A 16,885-nucleotide genomic window follows, 5' to 3' on the forward strand; every position below is an offset into this window, starting at 1 on the left:
CAATCGAAAAAGTTGCTCGTAGCTGCTTTAAGTGTAGCTAAGTCCATACTAGTCTTGGTATATTTTAAAGTTGGATACCCCCTCTTCCTAGTAGTCAAGCTTGCCTGAGATAGCGACAATAAGACCGGAAGTACGAAATTAGCTTCACAATGAAAGCTTCGCGAGGCTTTTTACACTAATCTCTTGGCAACCGTAATATACTGTATAAACCATTGTCAATGGCTTCTGTATGCTTTAGACTTGTAGTCTCACGTGGTCAGACCCAACGTCGACGTCAGCAAGCTACTGCGAGACGACTTGTGCAGAATGGTTATTTTATTTTGAAAAAGTCTTACCGGAGGTCTATTATTATTATTATAATCGCTAGCGGATGGACGATGCTAGAATGGATCAGCCGGAGGAACACGAGGAGTGATGATTGGTTGGGTTTAGGCATGGGAAGTGATGATTGGTTCGGGTTGGGTCAGATACGTTACGCAAAAACCACGCCCTGTGCCCGCCTACACAGCAGTCAAGCGCCGGGATTGGCCAGGCGCTCATGTTGGGCTCTCTGTTTAGGCACACGATTCCTGTGAGAAGCAACAACACCTGAACAAGCGAGTTCTGAGCGGGGTTACGTCCCCCCCATGGCCCCGTCCATCCATTCTAGCATCAACTCCGCGGATAGGGAGATCTTTGCTATGGCGTCCAACTTCAGCGGTGTGTTACAGTTGACAGATCTTGATGACTTTTTAACGCCTTCTCAGGTACTGGACATTAACGTTTTACTATGTGATCATCAACTGTCACCATATCCGATTTCATTTGCCGATATAACATCCTTGATTCAATACTTGCCGCCTGTAAAAGTTGCCATAATAGCAATTCTTAACTGATGTAACGTTATTGACGTGACTGCAGGTGGCACAGATGGGTAACGTTAAATGAATTCGTGGCTAGTGGCTACTAAACTCTTACAAATGTGCCTTTGATCCATTATTACTCGCCACAATGTAGCTATTATACAGTAGTAGTAATGTTAGAAGCATGCTAAAGTAGCTAGCTTGTTACTTAGGTAACGCTATTAATGTTAAGTCATCATGATGTAACGCCAGAGAAATAACGTTTACTAACGTGTTTTTTTCTTGACCAGTGTTACTTGGAAGTTCTAATCCAAAGTTGCTCTGACCTCAGTGGCACTGATGGGTCTTTTTCTGTATAAGCAGGGTTGCCAACTTTGGGTACCTGGCTGGAGTGAGATTTTGATAGCCTTCTTCTTTTTGGTGTTTAATGGCGGTTGGGCTTCCACCACTTATATAGCCTCAGCCAGGAAGGATTTATGATGTCATTCACTGATGACATCACAATTGCTCGAGTGACATCACTGATGACATCACAATTCACTGATTTACGACATCACTGATGATGTCACAAATCGTGAGCAGACACCACCTGCAAAATCACACTACTGCCCACTTTGGCAATTTTAATGATGATGATGATGATGATGATGATGATTTAAATCAAAATTTTAAAATCACAACACAACGTTCAACTTTCCATTTTAAATTAGGTAATTTTTACTTTTAAAGTACATTTTATACATAGGGAATTCCAGCACTCTATCTACCACTGGTAGGAACTAAAATGACTTTGTCCTAGGGGACATGAATGCATGAAGTATGCTTGGCTGCAACGACGTAAGAAGACATGTATAAACATGTATAAACAGACAGACATAAGATCCATATTAGTATGATTACAACTGTCAGAAAATGATCAAATTATCATACATTATGGGAATTTTGGCATTATTGATCGTACATAGTACACACACACACACACACACACACACACACACACACACACAGGAAAACGTTTCTATTACATGCATGCAGCATACTGTCAGTGATGTCACTTATCCTTATGGAATGAATGAATGATATATCCTCCCTCTTTTCTCTTTTGGCATGACTATATTCAAGTACAGTATTGCCAAAACCTGTTACAGGCAGAGTGAGCACGTGAGATTGAAGGTGAAAGAGTGTCACACGCCAGAAACATGTGAGTTGGCAACCCTGATTAATGTTAGTACTGTATATTCAGTTAAATGTGTGTTCTCTGTTTCTGTTTCATAGTTATGTATTCAACCAGTCCAACTAGAGAAGAAAGAGGGTGCATCTGTGGCCAAAATTCAGATCGAAGCTGATGGCAGTTATGTCCAAGTCAACAAGGTGGGTTTGGAGCGTTAATCCAAGTATACTAATTAGCAGACAATTGTCCAAGTCCCTCTGATCCGAGTCCCAAGCGAGTCTCAAGTCAATTGGTCCCGAGTCTCAAGCAAGTCCCAAGTCTTTCCTTTTGTCGGCAAGTCAAGTCAAGTCAAGTCACAATGTTATTTCAAGTCAAGTCTCGAGTCGAGTCACAGGTTATGTCAAGTCGAGTCACAGGTTAGAAAAAATGACAAGGCAGAGATTATTTAGGCTGCAGACGTGCGCGTTCACGTTAATACGTGCTTGTTGCCAAGCAACACACTTCTCTCAGACGAGCTCTCAGCTCGAGACAGCTGACAGACAGCTCCAACTCAGCTCAAACTTATAGAGTTGTATTCAAAGCATAGAAACGTTCTCACAGCTCAATTTAACAGCGCCAACACAAGCAGTTTGATCACAAGTGCAATCAGTACTGAATGCGATGGCAGACTGCGCACTGCGGGCAGTTGACGAAGTCAGGAAGAAATTGAAAGATCTTCCGACGCATTAGCCTTGTACCAAGACGCTGATTACATTACACTGCATTACATTGCTGATGCGATAATATTTACAGCACATATCGATCGATATTTTTGGAGAAGATTCCGGCCGCATCACGCGCAGATCAAGAGACAGCTGTCAGTGAGTAGCTACGCATTTGGGGGTAACTTTTACGCCTGCTCCATACACAGACGCAGCGCATACAGGGTGCACTAGTCATAAAATTAAGTTAGTCGTAACTTTGAGTTCTACATCGGACGTAGCGTGTAAACCTAGGCGTACGCCCAGCTGGTGCACTCGGCTGATCTTGTCACAAGTCCGAGTCGAGTTTCGAGTCATTTTCTTCCAAGTCCGAGTCGAGTTTCAAGTATTTACCTTCCAAGTCCGAGTCGAGTCGGAAGTCGTCAAATTTGCGACTCGAGTCGACTCGAGTCCGAGTCCCTATGACTCGAGTCCAATTGTCTGCTAATTAGTGGCCGGGCGAGCGAAGCGGCAGGGCCACTTATTGTATTTGCCTGTATTATTAGTGGCAGGGGGGATTATCTATGTCACTGACGCCCCCCCTCTCTCATCTCAAGAGGAGCGTCATCATATCATGGAGCCATACGCCACACTTAAACTGGTTATTTGTTCAATAAAGTTTATTAATCCTTCCTACAAGTCTCTCGTGATTGAAGTGTGGTCTTGACTGTATTTCAGTCACGAAGACTGACTTCTACATCATCATTTAGTGCACCCCATGCGTACATACTGTACATGCCCCTTGTCATTCAGGGTGTGTAACTCCTTAGTGACATCACTGATGACATCACAATTGCTTGAGTGACATCACTGATGACATCACAATTGCTTGAGTGACATCACTGGTGACATCACAATTGCTCGAGTGACATCACTAGTAGGGATGGGCATTTCTAGCAAAAACACTATTCGAAATTCGCTGGCCAAATTCGAATTTAATTCGAATTTCGAAAAAAAAAAAAAAAATGTAAAAAAAAAAAAAAAAAATTTTTTTTTTTTTTTTTTTACATTTTTAATTTTTTTTACATTGACATTTTCGAAAATAAAAAACAGTTTTGACAATCATGAGTGGTTGTGGTTCATTAAATATTTAGTAGGCTCAGGTCTGAGTGCCAAAGGGGTGCCAAAGTCACCCCCTCTCCCTCTTCATGGGATTTCATCCGCCATTCATTTTTCCATAAACCTTGCTTAAAATGCTTATAGCGATTTGACTATACTTAGAATCAGGGGAGACAATGCAACATTTCACTCAATTTTTTTTTTTTTTTTTTTTTTTTTTTCCCGAATTTCGAATTTCAATAATAAAAGTCGACCTTGATAATAACAACGATTATTCGAAAATTCGAAATTCGATGCCCATCCCTAATCACTAGTGACATCACAACTGCCCCTTCTCCATTTCCCAATATCCATTTAGCTAAGGACATCTGTCTCTCCTGATCTGCTGAGCCAATCACCTAAGCGGTGGTGGTGGTATATAGAGCCGTTGCTACTATGTCATTACTCACATTTGTGCCATCATCCTCAGCTGCTGTTCATCATCACTGGAGCAGTTGTCTCGCCCCACCCCCTTCCCTGACGCTCCTCTTGAGATGAGAGAGGGGGGGCGTCAGTGACGTATAGGATAGATAATCCCCCCATAGGGATTTCTACAGGAGCCATGACGTTGGTGGTGATCAGGGGCTGACTGAGGTTTAAGCGGAATGCAGGGATAATGGGTCATGCAAATTGTCAGGACGTGGGCTGACTTGTCAGGACGTGGGGTGACTGAGGTTTAAGCAAAATGCAGGGATAATGGGTTGTGCAAATTGTCAGGATATGGGCTGACTTGTCAGGACGTCGGCTGATTGAGGTTTATGCAAATGCCGGAATGATGGGTTATGCAGATTGTCAGTACATGGGCTGACTTGTCAGGATGTGGGCTGACTGAAGTTTAAGCAGGATGCAGGGATAATGGGTTGAGCAAGTTGTCAGGACGTGGGCTGACTTGTCAGGATGTGGGCTGACTGAGGTTTAAAGACGTGGGCTGACTGATGTTTTAGCAGAATGCAGGGATAATGGGTTGTGCAAATTGTCAGGACGTGGGCTGACTTAGGTTAATTACTGAGCATGACTGCACTGACGATAGTCCAACTAGGACTGAAACATTTGCTGCCAATTTGTGCCGATCCTCAATAAAATGGATCTGATTTTTTAAGACTTTGTCTTGTCTATAGTTCTGTGTGCGAGTCCTCCACTGCTTGTTACTGACTTAGGTTAAGCAATGGCAAGGATGCTTATGGGGTTATATGCAAATTGCCCGGGCATGGGCACCGAACGGGGATTGGGAGAGAAGACCACCACCAACGAAATGCATTAATACTTCCTACCAATCATGGAAGGAGGCATCTTTGGGCTGACAAGATTTTGCTGTCAGAGTAGTTGAAGTGTCCAGAATCTAAGAATTGTATCTGAAAAACTGAATTTTTGACAGTATTTTGAATTCTGCCCTCATGTATAGCCTAAAGAGCATCGTAATTGCCCTAATTACCTAATGATGTAATGTCACTTGAGCAATGACGTCATCAGTGATGTCATCAGCGATGATGTCATCAATGATGTCATCAGTGATTATGTCATCAATGATGTCATCCTTCCTGGCTGAGCAGACTGGGTGGGTGATGTCATAGTTGTTGCTGTCATGTCATCGGTGTCATGTCATACATGCCAAAGTATAAACAAGCAATTTTTCAGTCTATCTCTCTCTGCCTTCACTGTCCCTACTCTCTCCGCCCTCTATGTTCAACTGCCATGTACTTAACCTGCTGCCTTCTTCTGCCCCAGCCCTGTCATGAACGGCAGTGTTCTAAGCAGACTGGATTGCATGCAGCAGATGATAGAAAGCTCATCCATAAGAGACTTGACTTGGACTTGTGACTAAAGACTTGAGACGTGAGTTGGACTATAGCTAAAAGACTTGAGACTTGCTCAGCCACGACCCATTGCTGTGCAGCAGCTATAATTTAGTAGTTATTATTGAACCCACCATCACTCTCGCCCTTTTGAAGTAGTCCACCAGAGCGTGACTGGTTTGTGTTTGTAGGACGGTGGAAAGCAGAAGCTGCAGAAAGCAAAGATCACACTGATGGACTGTCTGGCTTGCAGTGCCCTCATCAGCTCAGATGAGAGCATCCTCATTGCCCTGCAGAGCCATGAGGAGCTCCTCAGGGTGCTGCACAACAACAAGGTACAAACCCCACCGGTGGACATGTGTGTGCTGATATATTCAAGATTCAAGATCCTTTATTGTCATTGTCATTTTCACAACAACGAAATTGAAGTGCATCCTCTGCAGTGTCCAAGGTTAAAAAGGGAATATAAAAACAGTCAATAGACAGAGACAAGGACAACAAGGACAGACATCATATAAAAAATGGTAAACAAGTAATAATAAGAAAGCAATCAGTCATTCAGTGTTCATTCTGGGCCTTCCTCCTATTGCACGTTGCCACGAATTGCACTAGAGCAGCAAAAAAAAGGGGGTGGGGGGTGCAAAACGCCCCTAGTGCATCTAAACAGCATTCAGTGCAATTATTGCTCTAGGAAAGAAACTGTTTTTTAGGCGGTTTGTTCTCGCTTTGATCGCCCTGTGTCTCCTGCCCGAGGGTAGCAGCTCGAACAGGTCGTGTCCCGGGTGCGATGGGTCGCTGAGGATTTTTTTTGCTTTTTTGAGGCAACGGGAGCTGTAGAGGTCTTCCAGAGTGGGAAGAGGGCAACCTACCGCTTTCTGTGCGGAAGAGATGACCTTCTGGAGCGCTTTCTTCTCTGCTGCTGTGCAGCTGGCGTACCACACACACACTGTATGTGAGCACGCTTTCAATGGAGCAGTGGTAAAAAGCCACGAGCAGCTTCTGGGGGAGGTGGTGCTTCCTGAGGAGATGCAGGAAGTAGAGTCTCTGCTGTGCTTTTTTGACTAGCTCCTTAGTGTTGGCGCTCCAGGAGATATACCTCCGCTCACGAGCGGTTTTGCGGTCTCTGAAATGGGATGATAATGGTTTTGTGTGTCTCCCTCCGCAGACCAGTGCCACGGAGCAGCAGGTGGTGGTGGTGTCTGTGTCTCCTCAGTCCAGAGCCTCACTGGCTGCACGCTACGGCCTCAGCAGCAGCGAGACGGGCAGGAGGCTGACTTCCTTCTTCAAAGGCCTCGGTGAGTGACTAGAGTGAGTGCAAATATAAGTTGTTTTCAGTCCCATGGAAATCATACAACTCACAGCCATGCAGGAAATGAAGAGTTGTTTTAGAGCAGTGCTGACCAATTTGGGGTCCGCGGGCCAAGTTCTGTTTGTTTTGCCCCCCCCCCCCCCCCCCTCTATTAGTGCTAACTTAATTTATTTATCCTGGTTGCTACTCCACCCTCTGCCTATCTGGGGAGAACCGAAACTGGCTCCATGCTTCCTCCGAGACATGGGCAGTTAGCCAGCCGCTTCTTTTCACCTGACAGAGGAAGCTTCACCAGTAGGACATAGCACATGGGAGGATCACGCTATTCCAACCAGTTCCCCTCCCTCTGAACAGGCGCCCTTAACGACCAGAGTAGGAACCACATTAGCAATCAGGATATTGCATGTTTTTGTCAAATTGTCATGGCAAATTGTTTACAAAAGATGGACAATAAAGCTGATTTTCAAAGTACCTTGAGGATTTTTCAAGTTGTGAATTAAGTCCAATTTCTCTCTTGATTACAAAGGTGGAAAATACAACTGTTTATAACGGGGTGTTTACTGATTAAATGTTTAAGCTCCCCATAAATGCAGATGTTTTTTTTTAATATATATAACCAATTGCAAATTATTACAATTACCAAACAGATAAAAAGTAGATTATTACGTATATTGAAATGTTATTTTAGATTTAGAATGTTAATTTTCTATAAAACACAATACATTTTAATGTAATTCCACAACGTTTATTTTTGGCCCTCGGCCCTCCACCCAGATTGAGTTTTGGCCCTTCATGGGAAAGAATTTGGGCACCCCTGTTTTAGAGAGATGCAGCGTCAGGTTACCACTTTTCAGGATGATGGTTAATTAAGATGTATTAAGCCTAAAGAAAGTCAGTGTGTTGAACACACATGCTTTTGGAGAGAAGCATGTTGAGGATTTCTATGCACAAAGGGAATTAAGCCAGACTCTTTTTTACTTTCCAGGGTTTCTCAGGCTTCTGTTTTTACAATACTGAATGATTTAAACCCGTCTAAAGGCACAGGTCTTGACCTCCTTCTAGCCAGGTTCCTTAGAGACATGGCTGAGGTAATTACTCCTTTTATTGCACATTAATTTAAGTATCACAACAGGTATAGTCCCAACTGCTTTTAAAAAGGCAAGGGTGATCCCTCTTTTTAAAAAAGGGAGCAAACTCGATCCTAAAAATTATAGACCGGTCTCCATTCTGTGTACCTTATCCAAGGTATTGGAAAGGCTCGTTCAAGAGCAGATAAATGACTTTATTTTAAAAAACAATATTTTATTTGAGTTTCAATCCGGTTTTAGTAAAGCACATTCTACAGAAACCTGTCTTGTGTTTTTAACTGACTTAATCAGAAAGGAGGTAGATAGTGGTAAGTTTTGTGGCCTGGTTATGCTTGATCTGCTGAAAGCATTTGATACAGTAGACCATAGCATCCTGATCAAAAAGTTGAGAGCTATGGGTTTTGATGAAGGGTCACTCAAGTGGGTTGCCTCTTACCTGGAGGATCGCACTCAAATGGTCAATGTAGGTGGGACACTGTCTGATGAAAGGGGAATGGGTTGGGGGGTGCCTCAAGGAAGCATCCTCGGTCCTTTGTTTTATTTACTTTTTATTAATGATTTTATATCTGCTGTAACCTGTAATCTATTTTTGTATGCGGACGACTCCGTGTTGGTGGTCTCCCACAGGGACAAATCCGTGGTGGAGGACACTCTAGGTGCCGAGATGGAGAGAGCATGTGAGTAGCTCTCGACAAACAGACTGTCCCTCCACACGGGTAAATCAGAAGCCATCTTGTTTGGCAGCAAAATTAGACTTGCAAGGTCCCCGGGTTTTGCTGTAAAAATAGGAGAATGTATACTCAAGGGCACAGAGAAGATTAAATACCTAGGAAGTATTCTTGACAATTGCCTCTCTGGGGAGCAGATGGCCTTGTCGGCCCTAACAAAAATTCACCAAAAAACAAAGTTCATTGCTAGGAATTAGGAAAGCAGCTTTTTTAGATAGTTCTATTTTGCACATTTTAGCTGGAGCTCTAGTACAAAGTCACTTTGACTATGCTGCCACCTCCTGGTACACCGGTTTAACGCAGCGCCTGAAAGGCAGACTCCAGACGGCACAAAATAAACTTATAAGAGTGATTCTTAAGGTTCATCCTCTCACTCATCTCGTTGCTGAGCACTTTAAAAGACTCAACTGGTTAACAGTTGAAAAGTGCACTTTATACATGAAATTGCTGCTCACTTTTAAAATCATTTTAAACAAGGTTCCAAAGTACCTGCTGCATTATTTCTCACTTGTACGTGAGACCCACCAGCACTTTACTAGAGGCAGGGAAACAGACTTGGTCCCCAGTCGTTTTAAAACCCTGATGGGGAAGAGCAGCTTCCTCCACAGTGGAGCTGTTCAGTGGAACCTCTTACCCAAGGAAATTAATTAAATAAGCACCTCCTTGAGTGGTTTTAAGAGGACCTTAAAGAGATTGCTCCAGACTGTAGATTAATTTTATTAGTTTTATTAGTTTTATATATATATATTTTTTTTTATATATATATTTTTTTAACTGATTTGTTCACCCCCCTGATGCTATGTTTCTTTTTATCTTGTATTAATTTATTTTAATGCAAGTTAATGGAACTGCACTCGCCTCACCCACTGCTGCTGCATCGTATTTCTGTTTTAATCAGTGTTCTATGTTTTGTTATTAACAATTTGTTTTTTTAATTACATATGGGGACCACAATTGAAATAAGCCCTAGGGCTTTATTGTGTTTTTATCCTCGGTGATTTCCTGTGATGTTTGTTTTTAACTTATGTTTGATATTTGGTGCTTGTCCACTTCTTTGTTCTTTTTATCTTATCACCAAATAAATAAATTAATTAATTCATTCATTCATTCACTGTTGTAAGGAGATATCTAGGCCTTACTAACATGATGCTTCTGTTCCAGGTGTTCACCACGTGTTTGACACTGGCTTTAGTCAGACCTTCAGCCTGCTGGAGAGCCAGAAGGAATTTGTAAAGCGTTTCCAGATGAAGGAGAAGGAGAAAAATGCCCTGCCCATGCTGACATCCTCCTGTCCAGGTACTGCACTTCAACCCTTAACTCTTGTATGTCTTTCTCATTGCAAACACTACTTGGCTCTTTTAGATGACAGACAGTTCACAATAAGGCAACACACGGAACATGTTGTCTAACATGCATGCGTGGGTCAGCTCTGATGCCTTTGCGATACAGTTCCTTATGTATGTAGTGCGGTCCTGTTTCTCTCTTGTGTAATAGAAATAATTGTTATAGTGTCTGGTGTCTCTGTTAATGGGGAGACGGCGATGCACTTCGGTGTGCTGTGTGTGTAGCAGCAGACCTTTTGGATGTGTAGAAGAACACAGAACATGAATTAACCTGAGATCCTGGCCGATCCTGTCGGTGTGTCTGGAGATTAAGAGGCCCTTTACACGAGGACAGTTTCTGGAAGAAACGACACAATAGCGTCAATCCTTCACACCTTTTCCTTCACACCTTCTCCCTGTTTACATGAGCGCTGTTGAATTTTTAAAACGCCGTAATGTACATGCCAGGTCGCTAGGTGGCAGTGTGATCACCTTATTCTTTGCCCATACAAGGACGCTTCTCCATGACGTAATTTCGTAATCGTCTTTCCTGTTTTAAACACGGAAGTAGAGTACGCCTTCCGCAGTCATTTAGACTTGCCAAAAAGCTTTTTTCAAGCTAAAAAAAAACCCAAACTGTTTTAAAGTTTTAATATTTGTCGGGTGAGAATGTAACATATAATGTGACCAGTTTATCAGAATAACGCCTATTGGAAATCCTTAACGAGCAGCGAGGACCGGGAGCGCTGAGTGTGCTATCTGTCAAACCCTACTGTAGGCTACTGGCAGTGAGAAAACACTGTCGACGTGCTTTTGTAACTAACATTAAATGCCGACCAGGTACAGCCATCGGCTCCTCGCAGCAGTAACGTTATGAACATGTAACTGAAGTTGGCCGAAGTGTACCTTAATTCTGAATGTTGCCAAACTTCATTCATACTGACGTTTTATTTTTGAAAATGGTTGCCAACTCGTGCACGGCTATGGCGTAATCGCGTGTGTCGCGTGTGCAGGCACGTCAGGGTTTCTGAAATGTGCCGTCTTCAAGCGATTAATGGAGCCCTCAGTGGGAAGCTTCTCAAAGAATTCCACTCTGGAAGGTGGTTTCAAAATGTGTCGTTTCCTAAGCCCAGATTCGCCGTCGCCATCTAAAAGGGAGGCACTAACGATACAATAATTCCCCGTCACCATAGGAAACCGTCCTCGTGTAAAGTGCCCCTTAAATAGGTAATTAATGAAGTTACACTGCTGTGCCCCCCTCGCCCATAAATGCGCACTATGCGTTAGTCTGTTGTGGACATGACAGCGGACGAGCAACAAAGCCGAAATTAAGCTTAAAATGTGTTCACAATTTAGAGAACATAATTAATATTGTCCTCAATGATGTATTATTTTACCCACCCGCAAACATCCGCTTTTAATCAGAATGTACGCTTTAGTGTCAGTTGCTTGAGTGAAGTGATGCCTACATGTTTGGGATTTTGTTTTTTCAAGAAAGAAAATTCTCCTACTGTGTGTGTGTGTGTGTGTGTGTGTGTGTGTGTGTGTGTGTGTGTGTGTGTGTGTGTGTGTGTGTGTGTGTGTGTGTGTGTGTGTGTGTGTGTGTGTTCAGGGTGGATCTGCTATGCGGAGAAGACCCATGGGCAGTTTATTCTTCCGTACATCAGCACCACCCGCTCCCCCCAGGCGATGATGGGTTCCTTGGTTAAAGGCTATTTCGCTGAACAACAGGTATGGAGAGACAACAGATGAGGTTGATTTGATTCATGTTAAAGCAGCTACTAGGTTATGTTATGAAACAGTCTAAATTTAATACTGATGCATCACATCTTACCTACATCAGCAAATGAGACCATCGGCGAGGAGCGAACACTACAGTACCGCTTTTGTCCATAGGTGCCGCTACAATCATCACAAAATGAAAGTTCCTCCTAGCTGCTTTAAAGTGATACCTGACATGGGAAAGTTTTCATAATTGAACATGAACAGTAACAGAACATCCAGTTCACATCTGGATCACGCCCATGTTCGAAGTCGAACCGACCTTAATTTTTATGTCAAATACGCACCTGTAAAGTTTCATGACTGCATCTTGCACGGTTTTGACGCTATCGCACTAACAAAATCTGTCCACAGACAGACAGACAGACAGACAGACAGACGTAAACACCTTGCCTTTTTGAGTGACTAGGAATCTTGCGCGCTCGATTCCTAGGCTCGCCCGCTGTGCGGCCTCGCCTGCCTCCAGCTCGCATGATACGCAGCTCGGCTGCTGCGTGGTATTGGCATGCGCAGCGCACAATTGCTCAACTTTGCATCACTGATGACATCACTCGCTGATTACATCACAATTATGTCACAATGTCTATGATCACTGATGATGTCACAATGCCTATGACATCATCAGTGCCTATGCCATCATCAGTGATGTCATCAGATGATTTTGATCTTATGACATCACTATGACATCATCAGTGCCTATGACATCATCAGTGATGTCATAAGATGTCCCGCTCTTACGACATCACCTATGACATCATCAGTGGGACAAAAATGGAAACAAACAGACAGAGATTGCCCACTTGCCCCTAGATAGATAGATATCTCATGGTAGGAGGAAAATGACGATGATGATGATAAGTGGATGATGAGCTGTCTGTTGTTCTTGTTGTTAGGGGATGAGTCCTCAGCAGATCTACCATGTGGCAGTGATGCCCTGCTTTGACAAGAAACTTGAGGCGTCCAGGTCAGAATTCTACCTGGACAAAGCAGAGACCAGAGAGGTGGACTGTGTCATCACCTCATGTACGTTCCCTCACATGCTCTTTGTGTGATTGAGTTGTGTGGCGTCCTCTCTCTCTTGCCATCTCTACTTACTTTGGTCTCTCTGTGTTGTTACAGTGGAGGTTCAGACAATGCTGGAGGAGAAGAATTTGTCCCTTAATGATATGGAGCCTGCCCCCTTAGACACAATGTAAGTGTTGTGCCGCTTCATTTCCTTTAATTTAGCCTCTAATAATGCAAGTTCATTTTGACCATGTTAGTCTGAGAAAAGGCAAACAACATTTAGGGTATATGTGGTATAGGTGTGGATTGAAATAACGAGAGATGCAGGTATGATACAGACAAACTAGTAACAAGGATATATTCTATAGGCCTATATATTCATGTGTCTAGTGTTTGAGGCACCACAGCAAGAAAAAAACCATTCCTAGAGGGAAAATGAAATAAAAATAATTTACCTCTGAAAAATAATTATAGTTCTGAACACTTTTAATGAGCCAATGAAAAAAAAATTAGCACCGCAACTAGCAAGAGAGCCATAGCTGGAACCCAAACGGGGACACATTCGGAACTCCAAAGCAATACCATAGTAGCATAAAGAATGAGTGATGTATCATTCTCCCTGCAGGTTCAGCAATGTGTGTGGTAATGAGCTACTGAGCCACGCAGGGGGCGGGTCAGGGGGCTACCTCCACCATGTCTTCACCTATGCTGCCAAGCAGCTGTTTGGACAGGAGGTGGCGCAGCTCACATACAAGACCCTCAGGTAAGTTTGGCTTCATTGTGTAGCTCACTTGCTTATATGCTTCCCGCCTCACTACTAATCGAGTTGCAGTGCTCATTAAGTACATTTGAAAAGGTCTAATGATGAGAATAGCTTTCCACTTAAGTCACAGTGGATCATGGTCATGTGACCAGGGATCCTAGATCATTTGTGCCATCTCAGAGGCTTTATATGTGCACGTCCAGAGATCTGTAGGACCAAATCTCTATGCAGTGTTATAGAATCGATTATGAAGAGCACAAACTTACTTCTCTGGCCCCTCTTATGTAAAGTAGTGCTGCACACTGAAGGCCCTCTGTTTTCTCACCTCAACTAACCCCATGCATCCACCATAGGAACAACGACTTCCAGGAGGTGACCCTAGAGAAAGATGGGAAAGTCCTGCTGAGCTTTGCTTTGGCCTACGGCTTCCGCAACATCCAGAACCTGGTGCAGAAACTCAAGAGGGGCAAGTCACCATACCACTTTGTAGAGGTCATGGCCTGTCCCTCAGGTGAGGAGAAAAATGCATTTAGCATTATTATACAGTACATACACATATTATTGGGAAGATGTACAGTAATCTGGGGAAAACTCTGATACATGCAGTGAGTTGTCAAATGTGTTTGTATCACATTGAACAGTACAATCATTGGCAAATCGATACTACGCACCTTTTACTAATGAAATGTTTGATAATGCATGCATGCAAATTAAAGGCGTCCATCCATTGTTTTCCCCCCACCTCCTGTCTCTGTATCAGGTTCTCTGAACGGAGGTGGACAGTTAAAGGCGTTACCTGATCAGGACAGCAAGGGACTACTCCAGAAGGTTGAGGAGCTCTACAAGGAAGAGCAGACCCGAGCGCCGGAGGACGACACACGCGTGGCCGAACTCTACCAGTCCTGGCTCCACCACGTAGGGGAGGAGAGAGCCAGTGAGCTGCTGCACACACGGTACCACACTGTGGAGAAGATGACCAATGGACTCACCATGAAGTGGTGAAGAAAGATGGGGAAGAGGAGCATTGTGCTGTCAGTTACTTCAAAAGTCATTCTTGCCACAATCTCTGTTTCACTGAGAAAGTGGTTCTTCTGCAGACAGTGACTACAGACTACAGACTACAGACCAAATGCTTGAATGAATGACACACTGCCTCTCTTCAGAAAGAAGTGGGGCTTCTGTGGGCAAATTCACACAGAAAGCTTTGTTAGCTCCCCTTTTCATAGGCTGGTAATACACGCACAAGTCACAACCCAAGCCACATTTTATATGGTTTGATAATTACATTTCATGTTCTATCTGCTAATTGCACTTTCAAGTACCATATACCTATAGTTAATGCACTGATGTGGTACCTATCTGCACAACATTGCAGATGGAAATGCCTTATTGAATCTATAAATTATATGTATTTTAAATAATAAAGACATTTAACTGTTGCCATGTTCGCTGTAAGCAAAATGTGTGCCTGTGTGAAGAATATGTCAGATAACATACAGACTTGGACTGATATGTTTTACTGATTATCTAGCAAACTAAGGATGTAAACTTGCAGATGAAAAAAGACATACCGGTACATGTTTGTGATGTACACTGCATCTTTTTTCTACCTGTGGTGCATTGTTAGTATTGAAATACTTTACAACACATCAGATCCAATCCTGTGAAATTAGTCAGAATGTTACATGAAAGTGACTTAACATTAACTTGCAAATTAGGCAAAATGCATTACAATAAGGAATTGTGCGGTGGTAGCATGGAGGGGGGTGTTTCCAGGACGCTGGATTACACCGTTAAGCCTTCTTGAGGTGTCGTGGGCCTAACTTAACGAAACGTCGGTGAAGGAAGGTGCCCACTTGAAAACCCCAATGACATGCTTCATACTGCTGTTGGCTAGGGTAGGTAACTGGTGATTTGTGTCTTGTTTATTAGTTTGTTAGCCTGTTAGCTTGTTTTATTCTGGATTGGGCTTCTAAATGTGTTTTTCCTCGGATTTTGGCACAAGGGATAGTAACATCTTGTCCTGTGTATTAATTAATACTAAAGCTAGCTTAGGCTAGTGACTGTTGTGAATAGTGCAGCTGACAACTAGGGAAAGACCTAGTGACAGCATGGAAAGACAGCTGACAGGAGGGATTAGACCCCATCGGGGCTGCAATGGGTTAGCTGCTCATTGTGGCAGTAGCCAAGGCCAATAGGCCATTGGTTACACCCAAACTTGCTACGAAACAGAATTATGAAAAAACACCCCTAGAGTCTGCGAGAGCGGGGGCGGAAGATGACTCACCTATGGTTGACACGGTTATTGACTCTGGAACGGACTTGACTATGAGTAGGGAAAACATGTCAGTGGAAGCCACTAGTTCAGATGTAGATGGAAAGAAGCGTCAGGTTTGCTTGTGTGGCTGGCAGAAGGTAACAACTTTGAGGGGCCTTAGAATCCATCAAGGCAGGAAGAGGTGCTTGGTAGAGGGAACACAGGGACCCCGCATTGATAATTATTTCTTAAGAAGTTTATCAAGTCAGTCGGGTGAAGTCCAGCGACAGGAAGTAACCCACAGCTCGCAGGACATCAGCACCCCTGATGTTGAGGCAGGTCCTAGCACCGAGGAAAGCAGAGAGGCCAGCCAGCCAAAAAGGGAGAAGATTAGCGGTCAGAAGCCTAGAGTTAAGTGGCCAGGTGCAGCGGAAAGTAGGAAGTGGGAAGATATCAATAGTGATTTGGTTAGGATGTTAGAGAAGCTTAAAGGAACTGCTGAGAGTAAGTTGGATAAAATGGGAGATTGTATTTATGATTATGGTAAGGAAAGGTTTGGCGTCTTTGAGAAAAGGAAGAAACTAGAGGGTGAGGTAGTTAAATCTAGGCGCCAACAAGAGATAGATAGACTTATCCAGGAGAGAAGACAGCTTAAGAGGCAGTGGAGGAAAGCTACAGAGGTTGAGAAGGAAGGCATTGATTGCTTGCAGTCAGATGTGAGGGATCGGTTGGCAGTTTTAAGAAGAGCAGAGAGCATTAGGAAAAATAGGAAAAAGAAAGAGAGAGCTAGAATAGCATTCTATAAGGATCCATTTAGATTTGTGAAGTCATTGTTTAGTAAGGAAAAGAATGGTAGCCTTATGGTACCTAAGCAGAAGCTTGAGGAATATTTGGAGGAGGTTCACAAAGATAGGGAAAGGTTTAGAGAGATGACAGTCCCAGCTGATATTCCACCTATTGGTGAAATAGAGAGCCAGTGTGATGATA

The 16,885-nt window shown here is 43.3% G+C and overlaps 1 protein-coding gene across 3 annotated transcripts; it reads left to right on the forward strand.

Moving 5' to 3' along the window:
- The first annotated feature begins 622 nt into the window (after positions 1–622).
- LOC310787325 (cytosolic Fe-S cluster assembly factor narfl-like) lies at positions 623–15,080 on the forward strand. 3 transcript variants are annotated; one of them, XM_083648711.1, is made up of 11 exons: positions 623–746; positions 2,118–2,213; positions 5,836–5,979; positions 6,810–6,939; positions 9,931–10,065; positions 11,704–11,822; positions 12,767–12,896; positions 12,993–13,065; positions 13,504–13,641; positions 13,995–14,152; positions 14,402–15,080. In XM_083648711.1, exons 1-11 carry the CDS (start codon positions 627–629, stop codon positions 14,641–14,643), a joined length of 1,485 nt encoding a protein of 494 aa, XP_083504837.1. In that variant the 5' UTR covers positions 623–626; the 3' UTR covers positions 14,644–15,080. The 3 variants fall into 3 exon arrangements, with proteins under 3 accessions (XP_083504837.1, XP_083504839.1, XP_083504838.1); XM_083648713.1 differs by having other exon boundaries at positions 13,545–13,641; positions 14,402–14,576; XM_083648712.1 differs by lacking the exons at positions 623–746; positions 2,118–2,213; positions 5,836–5,979; positions 6,810–6,939 and adding an exon at positions 6,946–8,718.
- The last annotated feature ends 1,805 nt before the right edge of the window (positions 15,081–16,885 follow it).

This window comes from Poromitra crassiceps (assembly GCF_964638095.1).
Source record: "Poromitra crassiceps genome assembly, chromosome: 13".
Lineage (NCBI taxonomy): Eukaryota > Metazoa > Chordata > Actinopteri > Beryciformes > Melamphaidae > Poromitra > Poromitra crassiceps.

Excerpts from the sequence above, each read along its gene's own strand:
- LOC310787325 (XM_083648711.1), top strand. The coding sequence starts at position 627 with ATGGCCCCGTCCATCCATTCTAGCATCAACTCCGCGGATAGGGAGATC. Across the intron at positions 6,940-9,930 it reads TTCCTTCTTCAAAGGCCTCG|GTGTTCACCACGTGTTTGAC; the intron begins GTGAGTGACTAG and ends CTTCTGTTCCAG. Across the intron at positions 14,153-14,401 it reads GGTCATGGCCTGTCCCTCAG|GTTCTCTGAACGGAGGTGGA; the intron begins GTGAGGAGAAAA and ends TCTCTGTATCAG.